A 17,511-nucleotide genomic window follows, 5' to 3' on the forward strand; every position below is an offset into this window, starting at 1 on the left:
TTACTGTGTTTGTTTTATTTACAAAACCTCTACACCCAAATACCTCACGTGTCATGGAGCCGATGATAGACACAACATGGCTGCATGCTAGTTGATATTCATATTTCATATGCTAGGCGGGGTATCTAGAGCAGGCTGGTGGGGTCGCGATGGCATGCCCTGGGCAATCCCGTCGCCTCACCACTTGGTTATATGGTGAAAACCCGAGGATGGTTTTAGTGGGTAAGGCAGGGCATTATCCTCTGGCACCAGGCCCTCATGGCCCCGGTTGACTTCCACATACCCGCCCCGGTGCCCCGACCGGGCGGCATGCATAAACGCGTTTCCTCCTTGTTAAATAAAAAAGGTACCTATAGGATGATGAAATGAACTAACCGCCGATCCAAAATTCATTGCTCATAACAATTTCTCGAGTGGTGTGTACACCGGTTTCATGGGTACGCCACTCCGAGGTGCCGGGTTCGATTTCCGGCCGAGTCGATGTAGATTACCATTAGTTTTCTATGCTAACTTCGGTCTGGGTATTTGTGGTACCGTCGTTACTTCTGATTTTCCATAGCACAAGTGCTTTAGCTACTTACATTGGTATCAGATTAATGTATGTGATGTCGTCTCATATTTATTTTTTTATATGTACACGCTATTCCAACCATAACTGGGAAAAAATCATGTGAAAATTTGATAGCATATTAACGCAATATGATTGGCCGAGAGCTTGATTAATCGATGACTTTGCGTATATCATGGCGTTCTCAACGTCGGTTGATAAAGGAATTTTGGAAATAAATGAAAATGTTAAGCCAATATTGTAGTATTATAAACAAAAATTTATTAATCAGTAACTCTCAGTAGTGCCCGGTATAGCCGAATTATAATCAAATCGTATGAAATATGTGAACCTAAGGTTTGTTTCTCTATTTATCTACTTCCATTCAAATCAAAATAAACTTTATTCAAGTAGGCTTTTACAAGCATTTTTGAATCGTCATTTTACAATTAAGTGAAGCTACCACCGGTTTGGAGAGTAGATTCTACCGAGAAGAACTGGCAAGAAACTCAGTAGTTACTCTTTTTTAACATTTAAAAAATACCAAGTCATGTTAATTACATACAATTATTTAAATTAGTATATCCTGCTTGGATATATTAGTTTAAATAATTGTATGTAATTAACATGCATTGAAATAGAATATTCAGGGTTATTGGTAATTCGAAATACATTCGCTAGGAAGTGATAGGGGTGAGTATTTGCAATAATTTTAACCCCATATGCATCATCCATTTCCAATTTTTTTCTATTTTTGAAATAAAATCCTAGTTTTTATACATTTTTGGAAAGCTATGAAAACGGTTATGTTTTTAAAATAATCTGCAGAACAAGTTTCATAATGACTTTTTATAGTTTTTGAAGCATTTTTGAGGAAAAAAAATTTGAAATAACATCGTTATTCGTCTTCCATTTTTAAATTTTGGCCGATAATGATTGTTTACATATTGACAAATAACCAACATTTAATCGTTTTTATAAATCAGAAAAAAAATAAACTTTTATTGATATTTTTTTCTAAATAAATTTTGTAGTTGCATTTTTGACAAATTTTGAAAAAAGCTAAAAATCGTGATAACTGAAAAATGGTTCACTTTTGGATTATGCATATGGGGGTTAAAATTATTAGAAATAGTCACCCCTATCACCTCTCTGCGGATAGATCCATGAGGGAAATTAAAAAAAATTGTACATTATAATATTCCTACTAATAGCAACTTTATTTTAGAATGCTTGTCAACTTACTTCCGTTGAGGATAACCACGATAGATTGATTTAGTTGAAATAAAACAAAGCTCCACGTATAATAATGTATTTAATGCTGTACGTCACACATGAAAATATTTGTCTATTTTTTTTAATATAACGATTTCGGTTACAATTACATAATAACTTTATATACATATACATTATATATATATACACGTACATGAGAATATATGGATGATAATTTAGAATTACATTTTAAAATCATGTTTAGTTACGCACTAGCGACATCTATCGGCTTTCAGCCTCTTAACAGTAATTATTAGATCGCCGGGAGGTTATATATTTGGGTAAATACATTTCTTTAAGGAAATCACTGAAACTTTTAGCTAAAAAAATTAATTTGATCAGCTTATCGTAATGTAGTCAGTTAAAACAGTTTATTTGAAAACCGCGCGTGACTACTGCAGTGATTACTGCAGACCGCGCGCGTCCGAACGGACCATAATTTAAAGTATTTTTATCTGCTCGGCAAAGTTCTCTCATTAAAGCTTTTCCCACCAAGTTTATAGGTGGATACAGAAATGGCAGTGTTTTTCATTAACACCAACCAAAGATACACACATATGAATACATTACACCGTACAATATTATTTGAAAATATATTTGCTCCTTCAATAGGCTATTTGACAATGCGAAAAATAAACTGTGAATTTTTGTAATCAGTGTATATGAGTTTAAAAATGGTTATTTACTAACGAAAGTTGAAAATAATACTTAATTTATTCAAAAATCCATCAATAAAAATGATTTTTTTCAAACGTTTGTCACGTGACACAAAACGCTCCTCATTGGCCGGGCTTATGATGAAGTCACTTGCTCTTGTTAACCTTGATTTCCTACTATATGTACTACATATTAAATTACAGGCAAGTGACGACACCAACCCCATTTCTGTACCATATTGTCCAAATAGAGTTTTCGCGCGCTATTTAAATATGGAATTATTAATATGACATTTTGCGGCATATATGTACTAGAAATAAAAAATCTACATTTACTGGGTTCCTTAACTTCTATTAAATAAAATAAAATGGATTTTTAACACCAGTCAAATAGCCTATTACACATCCCACATCGAGCATGTCAAATATTGAGGAAACTTGATTAATACAGAAGGAAATGTCAAATGTCACTGTCAATGTCACACAGTGGTTCTGAATTAACTACACGGGAACTACAAATAAGATACTTTGGTCATATAGGACAATACGGGTCAATTTGGAATTATAAACGAAACAACACTAGCATAAGACGATTTCTGACGACGAAATTTTTGAACCCGAGCTCTCCGATTGTATCCGAGCACATTTCATTTTTGTTTTATATTTGTAGTTTATATTAAGTGCACATTATATATACAGTGCATAACTGCACAACAGACTTAGTACTGTATAACATACATTGAGATAATAACGGTTGTAACATATACTTTCAGTAAATTATACATCTAAGTATATAACATATAAGTTCATACCCGGGTGCGTGGCAACCTTTGCATCTTCACGTTTCTTTGTAAACAAATATCACACAATTATTCAAACAGACTGTACAAAGATTCAAATCAAACAAAAACCCTTCCTGTTACTCTCCAGTCAGTCCGTCCGTTTGTCAGCGTATTTACATATGAGTTCATTACATATATACATATAGTACATTAACGTTAAAGTTTCAGTGATTTAATTTATTACAAAAACCAATCGAATTGGTTAATTACACAGTATATAAATATTACAATTAGTTAAATAGTATCTAGTGAACAATGAACACGCGAAGTGGTAACTTACATATTAACTGGAAGAAGGCAACGGAAATGCTTGTCGGCTCGCTTCTTTCAAGAGTGTATTAATGTGTTGTGCTACAATCTGAACGCTTTCTGAAAGTACTCTAGACTGGCAACATTTTCAACGTATTTTCACTAATAGCAAATATTACGTTAGTAATAGTAGTAAGTACTAATTGTTTATGTGTGAGCTTGATACGCGACTTTGTATTCCTTTTACACACTGTACTACAAATACAGTACAAAATGACCATTAAAAGGATTGACTGTATGCAAAGTCAGACAGTACGTACAGAAATAAAACGAACCCATAATAATCTGCATATTTGATCAAAACAAATTTGGACTAATTTTGTCGATGCTGTGGTCTGACTGGAATAAAGACTTGACATATTTATAGAAATCATTTAAGTAACGCATACAATTCTGGCTTTAGAATCAGTCCGTACAATTCGTATTAAAACAATAAAGAAATATCACCCAGTGTCTGATCCCAAAGCCAGGCTTGGATTACGCAATAGCCTCTGGTCAGACAAAGCGATTGTGTGGCCCCATCTGGTCTTTTCAGCGCGTTTCACAATAAAATCGCAGTCCGTAACGACGATCGTCTACAACACAATACCAATCGATATTAAAAGAAATTAACTGAAAGTTATTGGTTCGCATTTAAATTGACAGCTGGTTACATGTTTTGTGTTTCTAGACGTGGGTCAATCTGTCATCATTAGACAAACGTCACCTGTCATAGTGATCAAAAGCCCGCGTAAATCAATGTTACAATACTACCGTCTGTTAGACTCGTCAATATTTGACTTTGAAAACTATTCAGGATACAGCGATACCATCGATATTATTACTGTCACTTTAACTATCAACGGATAATCGAATGTGCGAGACTAGTAATAGTAAATAATAAAAAAAAAGGAAAATAATTTAAAATAAAAGTATACACATATGTATATAATTAATATATTCCTGTAACACCGCAATCAACACTCAATTTACAGATGACTCAACAGTAATGCCGGACAGCTAAAACAAACTCAATTAAAAAATAATAAAGCAGGCAAAAAAATAAAATAAACAAAATAAAAAATATGCATTCTTTATTCGATGCAAGTCTTGTAAACATTATGTAAAATACATACATAATCACATACATTATTGTAAAAAAATATCCCAATGTCAGCAACTGACTGCCAATTATAGTTATAACTTAGTTTTAAGACATCACATGTAACAATATATTTTTTTTGGTATTGTATATATCTATTTATAATGTACCACATATTTTTAAAGTACAGATAAAGTACTTAGTGTAAAAAAACATTTTAAATCAACAAGCTCTTAGCAGATAACTCTCACACTCCCCACCCACTTATTGTCCGATCGCAAATCATAAATACATTACTCATAAATTAAAGTATTCTAATGGACAATCAAATATTTAATTATTATCTTATTGTTTTATGAATATACGGTGACAAGTTCATGGTGTTGGTCACCCATAACCCACTGCTGGGCTAAACTCTCTTGAAAAATTGGGAGCTTCTTGCAACACACCGGCCTAATGTATGATTAGTACTTTAGTAAAACTGTTAGTTATATTAGAGAAACTGTACTATCTGGTAGGAGAGAAGCAATCAAACAGTAGCAAGGTAGTACAGATATATAAGATATAGATAGAAGTACATATATACCACCAATTATAAGGACCCCTGTGGTCAGTGTTTATTTCTCTTGTGACTACACAAATACTGGCTCACTCATCTCTCCCAGACAGCAATATATAGAGTTGAATTTTAGTGAAAGAATATTTCATTAATCTTTGCTAAGCTAAGCTAAGCTCTATGGAAATTTTGCATATGAATTGTATAAGTAGAAAATCCATTGCTTAAGTAGTCAAATCATTAATACTTTATATTCCTGTCTCAGCTTGCAGTCAGTGTTATTACAGATACAAAGTCATTACATCAAAGCTTTTTATATCACAGTTACAAAATAATTACACACATACTTTATCAGTATGACAAACACAATTGCCGTGTGTGTAATTTAATAAAAAAAATAAAATACAGAATTTAAAATGTTGCAGCTATATTACCACACAATATTAAGTGGTACCACTCTACTTTCTTACCACACACTCCACGTCAACTTGCCACCGTATGCATTATGGCTTTAAATACTATCACAATTGATAAAAACAAAAAATAATTGTATATATATATTTATATATGTTAAAAGAAAATCAGAAAATAATTTTGCATTTTATAAAGTAAGACGGATACTTTAACTGATATATATTTCTCTTAATATATATTTATATAATATGTTACTCCCAGCATAGCACTAATGTACGATTTAAATAAAAATTGACCATTTAATAAATAATGACCACTTTAACTAAAGCGATGTGTAAAATAAAATTATTTAATAAACATAATTCGTTAAAATTAACAGTTAAGTTAGTAAATGACGTAAAACTATTGTTAAACAAAATGCTAATGTTATTAGAACAATCTTACGTCTAATTTTATTTAGACCTCGAAGCGACCACAGACAGCATTACATCTTGTAAACAATATTGTATATTGTTATGGAGGCTTATGTTTCTCCAGGGCTGTTCCGCACGACATTATGCCAAACTTCTTACCAGTGGTTTAGTTGTTAAGATAAACTATTATTTTTTATTATGTAAAGTAGACAAACATTTAGTAAATAGGTCAGCTGATGGTATTTCATATGGCCATAACTTTGGAAACTAAGATACTATGTCCCTGAAGCTGAGGAGTTTGGCAGAATCATCTAATCACTTCACCGACCATCAATTGACAAAAATGCGTTATATAGGCTGTTTATTGACAATGATCATATATCAACCTACCATGGGAGGGTCAGCAGTAATATTATAACAAATAAAATGTGGACTATCCACATAACAAGACGCGTCGCGTGAGGCGGAAACAGCATAACGTTCAAACGATTACGTCCCGAGGAATTATTAAATAACTCACCTTGTATATTTTGATTACATTGTAATATAGACAGCACTTGAATATCTTCAACGCCACCGACGCACGGCGCCCTACTGACGTACCGAACTAATTTCATTTTGAACTACTTGCAAGTATTAAGATGACAATTAGGCCACAACTACGACCGCACGGGCCCTCGAGATGGCGAATCAGAAGAATTGATCCTGGATTGCCAATAAGTAGGGTGTCGGGTCCCCCCCCCCCGGGGAAGAGACCCGCCGGCGCGCGGTCGGTACTAGGAGGCCATCAGGTTGGGAGAGTATTGAAGAGCTGTCGATAGAACGGCACCCCCCCCCCCCCGGGGAAGAGACCCGCCGGCCCGCGGTCGGTACTAGGGGGCCATCAGGTTGGGAGAGTATTGAAGAGCTGTATTAGATAGATAGAACGGTATTGTCCTAGAGCCGCGCCCGCGCGCTCAGAGGATGTTGCAGCAGCGGCAGTAGCGCGGGCGCGGGCGCGCGGCGGCGGGCGGCGTGGCGGGCGCGAAGTACGCGTGCACGCGCACGCGCGGCAGGTGGCTCTGCGGGCACACGCGCGTTACGGCGCCGTTTTGAGGATTCGACACTCTATATGACATTGCCAGTCGGCCGGCGGGCTGCGTACTCACCCTGAGTTTCCGGATGGCGTTCCTGGTGACCATCTGGCAGTCGTAGAGCTCGATGAGCTGCAGGTTGTGGCACGAGATCAGGTGCTCGAGCGCGCCGTCCGTGACCAGCGGGCAGTTGTCGAGACCTGCACACGACGCACACTTTACTTTTACCTTTATTTTTCTATTTACTCACATCATACGGCGAAAGTGTGATGTGAGTTGATGAGAGTGTTTGAATAATAGCTATAAACATCCGTCTGGATGAATGGAAATTGTTGTGGCTCTTAATGATTCATGCGATGATAACCAAAGCTCTTATCTATCAGTAAGGATAGAGAGACACGCACACATACATATATACTTCCAATGGGAAGAGGAGAAAAGGTAAATAAACAACTTTGACCTTGAATTGATATGTCATTTGCGTTCGACTAGTGAATGAATGGGTAATTAATGCTAAAGGACGGATATATTTTTTTTGATTTTAAAAGTAATTTTCCTTTTAAACAAAGTCAGGTCGTAATAAAAAACTTCAGAGCATTCCGAATATGCATCCGTGCACATGATACGAAAGATAAGAGACGAATGTCTTTCTTAACATTGTATTATTTTAAAAACTATAAAATTGCTATGCACAAAACTGATCTACATTTCGAGATAAGAGATTTTTAAGTAAAATAATTCTTTTAACATTTTTAGTAAAAATATTATTTTTATTTAAAAACCTTACTGTATAAAAATAACTTTTTTATCTATCGTTAGGTAACTTTTTACGTTTCTAATAAATAATTCATATTATATATTACAACCGATTAAATAAATATATTAAAAAAAAATATCTATAATGAATTTTAAAACTAAAATACTATATTTTTTATCTGTATAAATTCATTCGTCTACATTCGTTTAGCGAACATGCCTAGTTGAGGCCTCTATTTTTAATGTTCGTCATCGAGATATGGCGTCTTGAATGTCGACAAAACTATTTTCGTTACTTTGGAAGTGAAATTAAAGTAGATCTACGTAGTTTAGTGAAATATTGTTGTATTACAAATGAAGATATATTAATCAAGAACTGTTTGTAGTTAATCTTATAGTGGATTTAGCAACAAAACACTTGTGATATTGAAAAATACGGTATGTTTTGAATGTTTCCTTTTGTCATTGGAATGGACTATGCATGTACACACGCGCATGCACACACGCACACGCGCGCACACACACACACACACACACACACAGCCACGTGGGAGGACTCACCGAGGACGGAGAGGTGCTCAGCGGCGCAGGGCGACAGCGACAGCTGCTTGATGCCGTAGTCCGTGATGAGCTCGCAGTGCGACAGCGTCTGGCGCACACAGTCCGCGTGTTACGATAACACAATAGAAACGTCACAGATAACCGTCACCTCGGAGCGATATATGCAGTCACCAGTTTCTCGAGTCGCGGGCAGCCCATGGCGAGGTGCACGAGCGTCGCGTCCGTGATCAGCACGCACTCCTCCAGGTCCATCCGCTCCAGCATCCTGCAGCTCTGCAAGGGGGGGGCGCGTGAGTGGGGCGCGTGGGGGGGCGGGGGGGGGGTTGTGGTTGCGGTGGGGCGGTGCTCACCCGCGCGAGCGCCTGGAAGCCGGCGTCGGTGAGCTGCGCGCACTGCGCCAGCTCCAGCGTGACGAGGTCGGGGCAGCGCGCCGCCAGCGCGCCCAGCGCCGCGTCCGTGAGGCGCGCGCAGCCCGACACGCACAGCCGCCGCAGCGCGCCGCCCAGCCGGCACACCGACTCGTCCGACAGGCTCTGCGACACACGCGCACTCACTGCCTGCCGCCCACGCCCACGCCCACGCTACACACACCCACGGCCACTCACGTCACAGCCCTGCACGTTGAGCACCTCGAGGTCGGGGCAGTACGTCGCCAGGCAGGACACCGCCTTGTCGTTCACGTTCTTGCATCCTGCGAACGTAAAACAGACATAAAATAACAGAACAGAGGTCACTCGTTGTTAAAACACAGAAAACACACAATCTGAGACGAAAGACTGGTCCAAATCTGGACAAAATTTGCTGAGATGGCGCTTGCGTTCTCTGCATGGTTCCAATAATTCATATCGAGAACAGAATTTAAAGATAATACTGTGAGAAAGCCTACTTATGCCCTACTCATTAATGAAACAAACTCTTCTGGATCGTCGAAGAGTTTGTTTAAAAAAGGGTGTTCCACAAGGTTCAATTATGGGTCCCTTTTTATTTCCAGTATATGAAAGCGAGAGACGTAAGGATAATATAAAACGTTAGGTTAGGTTAGTCAATTCTTCTCAGAGCAAGTTATACGTTTCTATAGTATGTTTTTAATTTGAGATAAATGAGATCGTGTAATCTTTGGAACAAGGGCTATACCGTCTGCACTGCACATTGAGAATACTTCGTGGGCTTATAAGAATACTATAAAGAAATGGATTTGTAGTCAGAGTCGCTTACAAGCGCGTGCCTGAAGGCGCTTCGAATAGCTTTTGAAAGCTTATCAGACTGAGTGTTTGCGCTCTCACTGTAACATCTTCAGCTCGCTCGTCTGCTGTCTTGCGTGCTTGTATTACTTGTCCGGATCGAGGCTGAGCGCCTCCGTGGCCGCTGTGACGTCATCGCAATTACCTCTGCATATGAAGCTCTTCAGCTTGGGGCAGCCCCGCGCGAGCGCCTCCACGCCGTTCTCGGTGATCGACTGGCACCACGACACGTTCACGTGCGTCAACAGCTGGAACGGCAGTCATGCTAATTACTATCTAAAAAGTGTTGAAGTATTCATAATGTGATGATTTTAAATATGTTATTCTGATTTAGAGATGGTAACACAGATGCGTCGTGGTTGGCTGGTAAAGAAAGCCGACTTTGATCGGCTGACCAATTGGATGACTGGATTGTGATTGTGAGGTGACAGGAGAAATAAAAGAAGAAAAACAGAAGAGAGCGGTCGGTGGTCAGAATCCGGGGTTTTTAACGGGGTTATCATGAAAATTAAGGGTGATTGATTCTACAACTTGGAATTATGCCGATTGAACCTATTATGTTAAATAAATATATTTACATCTAATCGACCTGGGTTTGTTTTTATAAAAATAAATAAGGCATATCTTATATATGAGTATATCGGATATAATTATCTTGAATATAATCTATGTTATTCATCATATTGTATTCTTGAAAAAGGGATTCATTCCTTATAGAATCTTTAACTAGACGTCTAGGGTATAATAGATTCCGTCACTCACCGGACAGCCGTCCGCCAGCGCCTTCAGCGATATGTCAGTGATGCTGGGACACGAGTCGAGGTTTATCCTGGAAGCCAATGACGCTCGTATTAACTGCGATACACCAAGTGTGGCGTTACCACTCGAGGGGGAGGGAGTGTCTTGTGCAAGTCCGTCTAAAGAGGTACCACCTACCCATCATTAATTACATCGCTAGGCAGAAATACTTGGTACTGTTGTTCTGCGGTTGAAAACGTGTAGTAATTAGTTCCCTCGCTTGATGGCATTGTCGATATAAGGGTTGGATTATAGGTGGTCTCATTATACCATGTTAATTCAAGGTCAAGGATCATTGGAATAGTCTAAAAGTAGGAAATAAATTATACGTAGCAGAAATGGCACATCGTTTAGCAATTATTTCAACTACAACAACTTTGGGTGGTAATTTTCAAATGGATCTCAAGTGGGGGGGGGGTTGTGGTGTTGGTGATGGTAGGGCGTGTAGTAATAGTAAGCGCATCGGATACCAGCGGAACGGAACCAGCGTACTTTTGTAGCTTGCTGCACTTGCGGCCGAGCGCCTGGCACGACACGTCCGTCAGCTTCTTGCACTTGTTCAGGTTCAGGTCTTCGATGTTCGGGCACGACTGGAATTGCAACGCCACGGATTAAGGGAGAGGGAATCTGCCTGCGTGATACGGCAAACTGTGACGTCGAGATGAGGCCTAAGGCAGGCAGTGAGTCATATGCCTTATCTCTCTTTTATTTCACTTATGTTATTACCTACCACAAGGTTGAAGTTATTTAACGAACAAAAATGTATGAGTGATAGTGATTTATAATATTATATAAATATAAATAAATATGAGACAACATCACATACATTACTCTGATCCCAATGTAAGTAGCTTAAGCACTTGTGATATGGAAATCAGAAGTAACGACGGTACCACAAACACCCAGACCCAAGACAACGTAGAAAACTAATGGTAATCTACGTCGACTCGGTCGGGAATCGAACCCGGGACCTCAGAGTGGCGTACCCATGAAAACCGGTGTACACACCACTCGACCATGGAGGTCGTCAAAAATATTACTATCACGGTCGCTTGCTTTTGTTATGATTGCTGACGATTGCTGATTGTTACAGTAATGTTCGAACCTGCGCGAGAGTCTTAATGGATCCGTCGGCGATGCTCTCGCAGCCGCGCAGCGACAGCTGACGCAGGAAGCCGCCGCAGCGCTGCGATATGTTCTCTATTACCGGACCCTGACACAAATACGTGTGGTATAGGCAAACGTGTCACCTGATGGTAACTGACCACCACCATACATTAACTGCTCCTCAGATCATCAATACACGATCACCCCTGCCAAAATATCATCCTTTGCGCCTGTAGATACAGTGACCTTTAACCCATGATACAACAATGCTAAGTTACTGTTTCGCGGTAGAATATGCAACGAGTTGACTCAAATTATCTGTTTGGGAAGGGGCTTGATAGAGTTCACAGGCTGTTACTGTTAGTGACGATGTCTCTCTGACTGAAAGCTGGGGGACATCATCATAAGGATTTGGCAAACTGTTCAGAATAGAATAAGTCCACTATTCATTCCCTTGTAATCTGATAGAAGGGCAAATCCGATGTATCAGATAGAGTTCTGGCGTTAGAACTTTACGTGAAACTTCGTGGCTGCTGTGAACACGACACTTGAACCCAGGACTTGAGGACCCATAGCCTTACAAGCTAGCTACTAGTGTTGCAAACTAGAATTATCCCAGGGTTCGGGATCGAATTAGAGATTTTCATGTAGCAAGTCGGCTGGTAATCCATTAAACAATTGACACTTATCCGAGGGTTGTTTTTTTATCATAAATAAATATTGTTAAAATATTGAAAAATTAATGATATGTTTGTACAAATTTAGTTTTAATAAACTAAACAGAACGAAATACCTCGACATCTCTCTGAAAGTCGAACAAGTCTATCCTCTGCCAGTTGGAGCCGTCCAGCGCGAGAATGTTCCATAGTTTTGACACCTTTAATAGAAAATATTTACATGAACCAAGTAAATGGAAAGTCACTCAAATTGCATATTATTCACATAACGTCGCATTAGCTTCATTTTTTTCATCTTAAGAATTAAAGTTATCAACCATTTTTGGCAACACAGATGGAAAACTCTACCACCCACATCTATAACACACCGAGACAGGTCTACTGATCTTGCAGGTTCACGCTGTTCAACTTCTAGCACTACTACATTAATCTAGCTTATATTGCATCTGGTCTGTCAGCTATGGTCTGCGTTCCTGTATGTCGACTCACCTGAGCGCACCTACAAAGCGAAACGACGTCCAAATACGAGAGGATCCTCAGCAGTAATTCCTTCGGCAACTTTTTGTTTATGTGGTTTTCGTCATCGCTCGAAAATCGAGCAATCTGCAACAGAAATAGCATTTCTTAAGCTGATCGTCGTGATATTATACTAAGACTGCAACTCGCTGTTTAAAACCGCGATACCGCAACAAAATGATAAAAACCGAGCATAAAAAATACATACACTTGTGTAAAGTAATATAATATTTACGTATTAATTTATTTCCTGATTTCAAAGCAATATATAAATCTATTAATGAGCACAGTTTATTAATAGATGAATATGCGGCGTTTATAAAAGAATACCTGGCCCCGGGATTGCCTTTGATTGTTTCTCATGTTTAAACAATTATTGTCGCTGATACTAATATATTACTGCGAATCTACACAGCATTGGTCGTCAGCTTCATGGGGCAACTTGGAAAATGACCAAAGAGGCCCAATATAACGAAAATCCCGGACTTATTAAAGTGGTTTAAAATGCTACCCCGAAGTAATGTGCGGTGTGCTATTACTATGAAATAAATACGAAAATGCTAATGAAGCAGTGATATATCAGTCTGTAATCTGACCTTTTTAACTACGTGTTCTGCGACGCTGAATGTTTGTGTTTGGTTTGATAAATAAGGATGAATGGATTGAATGAATATTCAATTTTATAAAATCTTTATCAATTGAAGCTTTATAATTACCTTGATTACAATAAGTAAGATAAACTATGCTTATTGTTTCTTTGAAACTAAAATAAATATTTATAATTGTGTGATATCATATAATGCGTTGCTTACGTCGTTTTGCTTTTCCAATTAAAAAAAAGTCATTGTTTATAGGCAGCAAACATTAAAATATAAAAAGTATCTTTGACATCACATAAGAAGAACATCTACATCAGTGTTGGGCAAATTTTAATTGCAAGAACAATTAAAGATTAACAATTAATTAATTGTTAATTGTTACTAATACAGTTAACAATTAATCAATTGTAATTGTGGAAAATCACAACTAACAATTAATTAATTGTTAACTGTATTAGTAACAATTAACAATTAATTAATTTTTAATTGTTTTGTTAATTTTAATTAAAAAATAACAATTAAAAATACTGCTATAATATAAAGCTGGTACATATAAATATACAATATACCCGTGTGGTTCCGGGTAGTAGAATAGTGCCCCCCATCTTTTCATGTAGTTAAATAAATATGTTAGCAACAAATAAAAGACTTGAACGATGACGACGACTTGAAATGTTTTTGTTTTACACTTACGCTGCGGAAATATTGATCAATGCAACTTTATATTATATAATATAAAAATAAACACTTTTTTTTCTGTGGAAAGAGAGATTTAAAAAAAATAAGCTATACTTAAGAGCCTTTGACCACGTTTTTATTCGTCTGAAATCTAATACTTATAGCTTAATTTTCCTAAATCTTTACTAATTTCATTTTGATATATAAAGTTAATTGTCAGTTTTAATTGTTTTATAAAACAATTGAAAAAGTTAATTGCAATTATTTTAATTGTAAGTTGCAATTGACATACGTTAATCAAATTAATTTAATTGCAAGGTGCAATTAAAAGTGTAATTGCGATTAATTTAATTGTAATTAATTTAATTGCAATTACTTTTTTAGTCAATTAATAAAATAATTGACAATTGCTTGATTAATGCCCAACACTGATCTACATATACCAAAAATAAAAGAGGACTTAACATAGATCCTTGTGGAACACATATTTTTTTTATACTGGAAACATGTTGAGTAGTAATAAATTACGCAGCAATGAGATCAAATTTATAATATCAGTTTGTTTTGTAAATGTGAGATATAGACAGATATCAGTAAAACTTATTTATTTATTAAATGATTTTAAAATCTCATTAGACTAACTTTTTTGGATATGGTGGCTTGACACTATTATCAGATTCCTAAGCTAAGAAACAAAAACTGATATAAAAGTGATTTCCAATTAGGTCTAGTCTGTGCAACTTTGATTCCAGTGAAAACAATATACACACTTTCAGACATGCATGTTTATCTCATCCCACAAGCATGTTGAAAAAGAAAGACTCTTCAAAGGAGTCAATGTCATCATTAACATAACACCACACAAGTCTTAGTGTGACTTTACTAACAAAACTAAAATTACGATGAAATAAAACAGTGAGTTGATAATAATCTATGATCACACAGCTTTTGTATTATAGGTAGATATTAAAATTTACTAACAAATACACTCACAAAAATAACAACAGCCTGTAAATTCCCACAGCTGGGCTAAAGGCCTCTTCCTTTGAGGAGAAGGTTTGGAACATATTCTAAATACACTCAAGAGATATTAAATAGTTATTTAGTAAAGATTTTATTGAGATGTGTGGTAGTTAGAGATAAGAATAGTTGATATATTGTTAGTTAATGATAAACTTTAATGTGTTTACTATCATAGAGCATCAGGTATTCTGAGAAAGGAGACATAAATATATAAATAAAATAAAATACTTAATTCAAGTCGCATATTAAAAAACATGCAACTTGAATTAAGTATTTTATTTTATTGATCTAATTAATTTAAAAAACCTACATGAAATGCAATTAGGTATACAAAAGTCATTGGAGGTAGTTTTGTTCTTATTTATAAATAAAAGGAACGGCATAGTGTCGGTACAGGAGATAGGATGATCATATAAAAGCTACGAGAACAAGAGTAGGTAGAGACAGAAATCAATTGTCACTTCGTGGATGCCACCCAGTCGGAGACCATTATAATAAATATGTAGAGCAACAATTGTTACTACCTACTCTATTTACAGCTAGTAACAACTTTCTTAAGGAGAATTTTAGCAATGAATTCCACCATGCTTGTCAAAGCAAGTTGATGGTTACGTGTGGCAGAATATTAACAACAAACGCAGGTGTTTCACCGTTTTCCTTCACAAGCAAATTAAACATCAAAGTACATGATCTTCTCCTTAAATTGATGTTCTACGCAAAATATGTACTAAGTAATATAAATACAGATTAATATCGCAGAAATAAAATGATTAAAATCAAATGGGAATGACAGACTCTTACTTGAATGAATATAATGATGCATGTGAAATTTCAAAAAAGAACTCTAATATCTTAATTTTAATAGTGTTTTTGGACTTCAAATATGATGTTGACATATTATAACAGGAGAATAAACACTGAATGTTTACATATAAAATATCGTAAACTATCAAACGATCAAGTAATTATTGATAAATAATAATAATAATGACCACTTATAATAAATCTATGTATGTTTATTTATTTCGAGGGGGTAATTAATATTTTTTGTGAGTGCATGGGAAATATTTAACAATAGGGTTAAGATAACGAAATAATTTTAGCATTTCGCCTACATAACGGTATCGAAACGCTACGGAGTTGATTGAACTGAGGTCGTTACACTTACGACAAAATATCAATTACACTTAATTGATTAATGCGATAAGTTTGGCTTATTTTAAAACGAAAAACAATCGAATAGCGCATAAAATAACAATCGTAACAAAATAATGATGTTCAAAAATAGATCTGACTTGTTTAACACGGAGATCTAAATATATTTGGTAATCGGTTTTGAACGTGCACTTAATGGTTAATAGATGAAATTTAAAACGCACTAGAGAACAAAGGATTCGCTGCGTCTGTACATACGATGTCAGCTGTTTTTGATCATATCATATGAAAACACAAACAAAGTGCTGTCGTAAGGATCGATTGCTCACCTCAAATTTATTCCTTCCGGAATAAGTCATACTCGGGAACGGCGTCACCTTAGCCACAGTGTTGGATTTTATTCACACTCTTATTTTAAATTTAAAACACTAGCGAAATATCGCACAAACAAATATGGAGGACTTTTTGATTTTTCGCCGACCGACTAGGTGCGCGGTATAGGTACTTCGCTGTTGCACTTGCAGTGCGTTCTGAAATTTCATCGTCAAACGCACCTTCCGTATGTATATGTAATCTGTTTAAAATTTATTTTATACATCGCAGTTTTATTGAAACATAAATATGATTTAGTTTCTGTATTTTTAATATATTTAACCATCGTCTATAATTTATTTATAAAACTATGTAGGAGTTAGAAAATAAAATTTTAGAACAGATAAACAGTTTTGTTTTGATATTATGACAGTTATAAATTCACAGATTATGTTTGGATATCCAAAATGTCTTCAATGACAGTGAGAGGTAAAAAAGGGTGATTATACACAAAGCTACTTATCTCTCGGCTGTATTACACTATTAAAGTTAAGCTAAAAAAAATTGGAAAACTGGAATGGTTTCAGTTCTTTCAATACCAAAAATATTTCTTCAAATTTAGCACTAATTTATTGAGTATATAGCGACATTATTGAACATATTTTTATATAACCATAACTTCTCAAGTTCTGCCTCAAACAATATTGCTCATCTATTTATACACTGCCATTATTTTTCTCTCATAAAATTGTTTACTGGTTGCCGACTGTGATAACCATGAAACAATGCAGCAAACCCTTAAATATTGTCCAACCAAGAAGAATAGCTATAAATTTTTATGCAGCTTTTAATACAAAAATCGTCCAATAGCAACTTGCTACCAAGAAATAAAATAACATGTGTATTTTTTAAAATTTATTTC

The 17,511-nt window shown here is 36.3% G+C and overlaps 1 protein-coding gene across 2 annotated transcripts; it reads right to left on the minus strand.

Moving 5' to 3' along the window:
• Nucleotides 1-5,440: 5,440 nt before the first annotated feature.
• LOC124541117 (F-box/LRR-repeat protein 20) lies at nucleotides 5,441-16,808 on the minus strand. 2 transcript variants are annotated; one of them, XM_047118956.1, is made up of 14 exons: nucleotides 16,607-16,808; nucleotides 12,796-12,909; nucleotides 12,423-12,506; nucleotides 11,628-11,735; nucleotides 11,015-11,112; nucleotides 10,487-10,553; nucleotides 9,870-9,972; nucleotides 9,089-9,174; nucleotides 8,834-9,016; nucleotides 8,655-8,756; nucleotides 8,484-8,571; nucleotides 7,242-7,366; nucleotides 7,023-7,154; nucleotides 5,441-6,919 (listed from the first exon to the last, which is right to left on the minus strand). In XM_047118956.1, exons 1-13 carry the CDS (start codon nucleotides 16,634-16,636, stop codon nucleotides 7,050-7,052), a joined length of 1,293 nt encoding a protein of 430 aa, XP_046974912.1. In that variant the 5' UTR covers nucleotides 16,637-16,808; the 3' UTR covers nucleotides 5,441-6,919; nucleotides 7,023-7,049. The 2 variants fall into 2 exon arrangements, with proteins under 2 accessions (XP_046974912.1, XP_046974911.1); XM_047118955.1 differs by having other exon boundaries at nucleotides 5,441-6,910; nucleotides 7,014-7,154.
• Between the last annotated feature and the right edge of the window lie 703 nt (nucleotides 16,809-17,511).

Source organism: Vanessa cardui, chromosome 27 (genome assembly GCF_905220365.1).
Source record: "Vanessa cardui chromosome 27, ilVanCard2.1, whole genome shotgun sequence".
NCBI lineage: Eukaryota > Metazoa > Arthropoda > Insecta > Lepidoptera > Nymphalidae > Vanessa > Vanessa cardui.